Genomic DNA, 5332 nt, shown 5'->3' with positions numbered 1-5332 from the left:
GCAGGATTATCAGGGAAAGTCGTCCCAGGAAAACTCACCTCTAGTCTTGGGCCTGAGTTTGCAGCAGTGAAAACAGCAATCTGCCTATTTGAGTCCCGGCAGCCCCTGACAACCAGGCAGCCATGAGGGAGTTTCCCTTCTCAATATGCAGGGTGACAACATTGGTCGAAATGCGAGAGAGACCTCCAGTGGCAAAATGTAGATATGAACTCTTCTCCCCAAAGCATAAACACCACAAAGCAACTGACAAGTGAGTAGCTGCTGCTGATGGTGATGATGATAAACGATGACTTACAAATAACATATGTGCTATATGTGCCAGGTACTGTTGTAAGTATTTTTAAAATATTAACTTATTTAATCTGCTCAGCGACCAAATGATAGTGACAATTTTATTATCCCTGTTCTACATGTGAGGAAACTGAGGCACAGAGAGTTTAAATAACATGTCCAATTCATCCAATTTAGTAAGCGGCTAACTTGGTATGTGAACCCAGGCCATGTGGGGTTAGGAAAGCACTAGAGCCAATTGCCTCTTGAAAACAGGAAAGTAAAGATCCTCAGTCAATTTACAGTTATAAACACAAATAGGTGCTCGCCCTGTGCTTCCTTATATCTAGAGGAGACTGGTTAATTTATATATATGATCTGAGATAAAGTCAGAAAGAGCAGATGACCTCTAAGCATGCAGAGAAGGAAATTGTGAAAAGACCAAAGTAGACTAAGAGCAAAAAGAACAATAGCACTTTTGAGAAACTAAACTCCAAGAGCCATATCCTCATTTTTAAGCATTCAAACAGTCATGAGGAAATGTGGAAGGAAATTCTATTTAGTTAAACTTGTTCATATTTTAGTAAATGTTTATGGCTATATGTGAGATCTAAAAAGACTCAGGCTATTCAAGTGTCTTTGAATACAGGATATAAAGTCTGTACTTTTAAACTTCGATCTTTTAACTTACACACGCCGCGAAAGAAACAAAATGTTCTGAGTATATTTTCCCAGCCATGGACAACCTTAGGGTTTGGAGGGGTACAGATTTCATCTGGTCAAATAGAGAGTGGACTGAGAGATGGGGAGAGTTTTTAAAGAATCACAGAAAAAAAACAAACAGATCTATAATTTTCTTTTTTAATATATTATTTTCTTAAGGAAACAAAAAAAATGGGAAATAATTTCTTTTACCCATAGCCATGAAGACAAGGTAATAAGCTAATTCTTTTCCACATCGATTGTTCAAGGAGAAACCGGAGGGCACAATGAGGTTAGTAACAGTCTGATTTTGAGATAAACTCTGAGCAGGCACAGGTGGCCATATTCTGGAAGGAGATCAAGGTCCAGGTGGGGCCAGCAGCTCCCTGCTGTTCCAACACCTTGACCCATCCTCTAAAGTTAGCTGCCCTGGGCTTGAGGCTGGCTAGGCCATGCTCGCTCTACACTCTCTGGTGAGCTCATCCGGTCCTATGACCTCAACGCCCTCCATAGCTGATATTTTCCTTATGCGTATTTCCAGAACTGACATCCTACCTGAGCGCCGGATTCATTCTTCTGGTTACCTGCATGACATTTCCACACGCACATCTAATAGGCATCTCAGATTTTACAGGATATGCCACACCCGCCAGTTCACAGATTCTATTGGACTTACCTTACACACCCACCTACACAGATGTACCCTGGCAGACACCTCCAGATTGGCGAATAGCACAACCATCGATCTGGGTATTCGGGTCCAAATACTACAACCTAGATTATTTTCCTCACCTCTGGTCTATAAGCAAATCTTATCAACTGATTCAATTAATCTGGAATTTGCCTATGCCTCTTCATTTACTCACCGCAGATACCACTGCAGTCCAAGCCACCATTGTCTCTCATCTGGACCAGCTATAATATCGCCTAATTGGTCTCCAAACTTCAACTCTCCCCCACTTTCTACATTCTTCAAAGTAGCAAGTCACTGACTTAACATTCAGGGTAATTTACCCCACTTAATACTCAATTTCAGAAATTTGACTTTCAGGCTTGACCTTATATTTTTTAGTCCTCCTATGAAGATAATTTGAGGTTTTGGGTATCAGGTTACCTGAATGAAAGAAGGGGTACAATCGAAGCAAAAAAAATATATTTGGATGCTTTGTAAGGGTAATAAACATGTACCATGGTGACAATGAAAAGTCATTTCCATTTCTGTGGGAAAGTCACCTTAACATCAGCTATCATAATGACTGTGGCCTGGGATGAGCTTCTTAAAAAAGAATTCCTCAAAATTTGCTTCTGGATCGCCATCTTGCAACAGAGTTAAGGTAAACTACAATTAATATTTGCATATTTAAGTAAAATGAAAAATATGAAGTAAATGCAAGAAACTTTCATTTGAACCCTGCCAATCCCACACTCATGACTCTTATTCCAGGTGAAACTACAATTGTGATTTTCAGGCCACGTGTTTACTCATTTACAATTCACAAGCACACACATTCCCCGGGGCCATAGACTACCCACCTCACCCCAGCCCTATACACCACATTGTTTTAAAAGGATCAGATTTTGCGGTTCCAGGGGCCCACGGAAAAACTCCCTCTGTCCATGGAGATCCTGAGCTGCGTTGGGGTGGATGGGACACTGGTTGGCGGGAGAGACACTTGCTTGGATACCTGCTTAAAGCTTAAAAGGTGAGGGTTCTGCACACACCAATTCACCAGAGACCATTGTTAATTTAGGAATCATAACTTTATTGGAAGAAATGGCAAAACTGGAAGAAAAAAGTTAAGGGAATGTCTGGCAAGGGCAATACTGCCATATGCATGCTGGGCCTGGTGACCTGGAGAAGTCACCCCACAGGCACCACAGGGAAGGCAGTCCAGGTTCAGTCCTTGTCGCTGTTGCTCAGAGCGAGCTTGTTAAAGAGGTGCTCGGCCAGGCCAGATTCTGGGGCTCCCATCTTGCACAGGTTTGTGAGTTGGTCACCCAGCTCTGTGATGAATTTCACCAGCTCATGCAGGTAGCGACTCATCAGGAAGTCGCACAGGCGGGAGTCCTTCTTGTCGGTGGCCAGCCGGTGCAGACTGAACAAGCTCTGGTTCACGTCCATCGCCAGGTGCAAGGCGCACTCCATGACCCTCACCCGGTCGTGCCAGCGGTGGAGGTCAGGCCCGGCGATGTCGCGCAGGCGCAGGCGCGCCCCGCGCTGCTCGTGCAGCCACACGAGCCTCTGGGCGTACTCCGTCTCCTTGCTGGACTGCTGCCGGAAGAACTGGACGACGTGCTTCAGGGCCGCGTCCTCGCGTTCGAAGTACAGGGCCATGGCCTCGTACACGTAGGAGGCGTAGAGCTCCAGGTTGATCTGGTTGTTGACGGCGGCCTCACAGTCGGGCTGGTAGCTCTGGCGCGCACACGACGGCGGCAGCCCGGTCGACATGACTGGCGCTGCGGGCGCGGCGGGCACCGAGGCCGAGGCGGCGAGGAAGCCGGGGCTGCGGGGCGGGCAGCGGCAGGGCGGCGGCGGCGGGACCTCGGGCAGCTCCCAGGGCCAGGGCCGGGCGACCAGGCAGGCTGCCGGCCGAGTCAGGGGCGGCGCAAACCTGGGGGCGCGCTCTCGAGGTGGACCCGGAGGAGGGCGCTCTGGGGCGGGGCGTCAGCTCCTGCGGGGGACCGGAAATGGGGGTTCGTTGAGGCCTGGGGACCTGGGCGTGGAGTCCTTAACGTTACATTCGTTCGTTCGTTCGTTCGCTCGCTCGCTCGCGGGTGGCAAGTGGGGAGCCCCGCGGGCGGGCGCGGGGACAGTGGCGGGTGCGCTGCTAGGCGAGGCGCGGAGAGGGGAGCGAGCGCGCGGTTCCAGGTTCCATGTCAGCCGGCGGAGGCGCGCGACTGTGAGCCGAGCACGGGGCGTCTAGGAACTTCTCATTTGGGCAGTATACTTTCTCTTGTTCTCTAGTTATTCCCTCTAACAGGACCCAGTTCTCATTTAAAAACAAAAAACAAAAAACGTTCTAAAATTCTGAGAATATTAATTCGGAGTTTCGGTAAAGTTCCCTATTGTTTCCTGTTACATACATACATACACACGCACATAATTAGAAAAAAATATGTGTATATTTCTCTTCAGCGAGTGGTGTGTGTGTGTGTGTGTGTGTGTGTGTGTGTGTGTGGTAGAAGGGGGTGCCCTCGTAATTTTTCACAGCTTTATTGAGATACCGTTTCCATGCCATAAGATTAAACCATGTCGAATTTCCAATACAATGATTTTTTACTGTTCCTAGACAGTTATGTAATTTACAAAGCAATCCCCCTGGTCAGACTAGTTCTCAGCTGACAGGGTACATAATTATTGCAACGTTATTGATTTTAGTCCCATTAATTTATTTTTGCTTTTTCTATCCTTGTCTTTTAGATCAAATTCTTAAAATCCTCTTTAATTCCAGGGTCCTTGGGTTTAGTTCCTATATTTTCTTCTATACATTTTATTCTTTTAGGTCTTATATTCAGGTCTTTAATCCAATTTGAGATAATTTTGTGTGGTGATAGACAACAGTCTAGTTTCATTCTTTTGCAGGTGGCTTTCCAATTTCCCATCATCGTTTATTTAAGATGCTTTTCTTTATCCACTGTATGTTATTGACTCTTTTGTCGGAAATTATAGATATGGGTTTACTTCTGGGCTCTTGATTCTATTCCATTGGAATGTGTGTCTTTTTTTTTTTGCCATGCCATTTTGATTATTGAAGCTTGGTAGTATAATTTGAAGTCAGGCAGAGTTATGCCTCCAGCTTCGTTCTTTTTTTCTCAGGATGGCTTTGCAACTCAGGACCTTTTGTGCTTCCATACAAATCTGATGTGTTTTTTTTCTATTTCTTTAAAAAATGCCGATAGATTTTTTGATGGGGATTACATTAAATCTGTATAATGCTTTAGGTAATAAGGTCATTTTAACTATGTTGCTTCTTCCAATCCATGAACACAGAATATCTTTCCATTTCTTTGTTTTTTCTTCAATTTATTTTAATAGAGTCTAATAGTTTTCATTATATAGGTCCTTCACACATTTCATTCGCTTTATTCTTAGGTATTCTTTTTGCTGCAATTGCAAAAAAAAAATTGGGTTTTTTATACATCTTTTTCTAAATTCATTATTAGAGTATAGGAATGCTGTAGATTTTCAAACATTTATTTTATATCCAAAAACTATACTGCATTCGCTTATTTCTAGTAGGGTTTTTGTGGTGTCTTTATGGTTTTGTACATAGAGAATTATGTCATCCACAAATCGTGACAGTTTGACTTCTTCATTTCCTGTTTGGATGCCTTTTACTTCTTTCTCTTGTCTGATTGC

General features: G+C 44.4%; 1 protein-coding gene across 1 annotated transcript; it reads right to left on the bottom strand.

The window, feature by feature from the left end:
* Positions 1 to 2726: 2726 nt before the first annotated feature.
* On the bottom strand, positions 2727 to 3452 carry LOC107503922 (ferritin heavy chain-like). Its single transcript, XM_036227152.1, has one exon. The coding sequence runs from the start codon at positions 3419 to 3421 to the stop codon at positions 2870 to 2872; it is 552 nt and encodes a 183-aa protein (XP_036083045.1). The 5' UTR covers positions 3422 to 3452; the 3' UTR covers positions 2727 to 2869.
* Positions 3453 to 5332: the final 1880 nt, after the last annotated feature.

The sequence above is a fragment of the Rousettus aegyptiacus genome, unplaced genomic scaffold (genome assembly GCF_014176215.1).
Source record: "Rousettus aegyptiacus isolate mRouAeg1 unplaced genomic scaffold, mRouAeg1.p scaffold_m13_p_9, whole genome shotgun sequence".
Taxonomy (NCBI): Eukaryota; Metazoa; Chordata; class Mammalia; order Chiroptera; family Pteropodidae; genus Rousettus; species Rousettus aegyptiacus.
The sequence above is the reverse complement of the archived record's forward strand: the minus strand, read 5'-3'. Positions and strand labels throughout refer to the sequence as shown.

Excerpts from the sequence above, each read along its gene's own strand:
- LOC107503922 (XM_036227152.1), bottom strand. The coding sequence starts at position 3,421 with ATGTCGACCGGGCTGCCGCCGTCGTGTGCGCGCCAGAGCTACCAGCCC.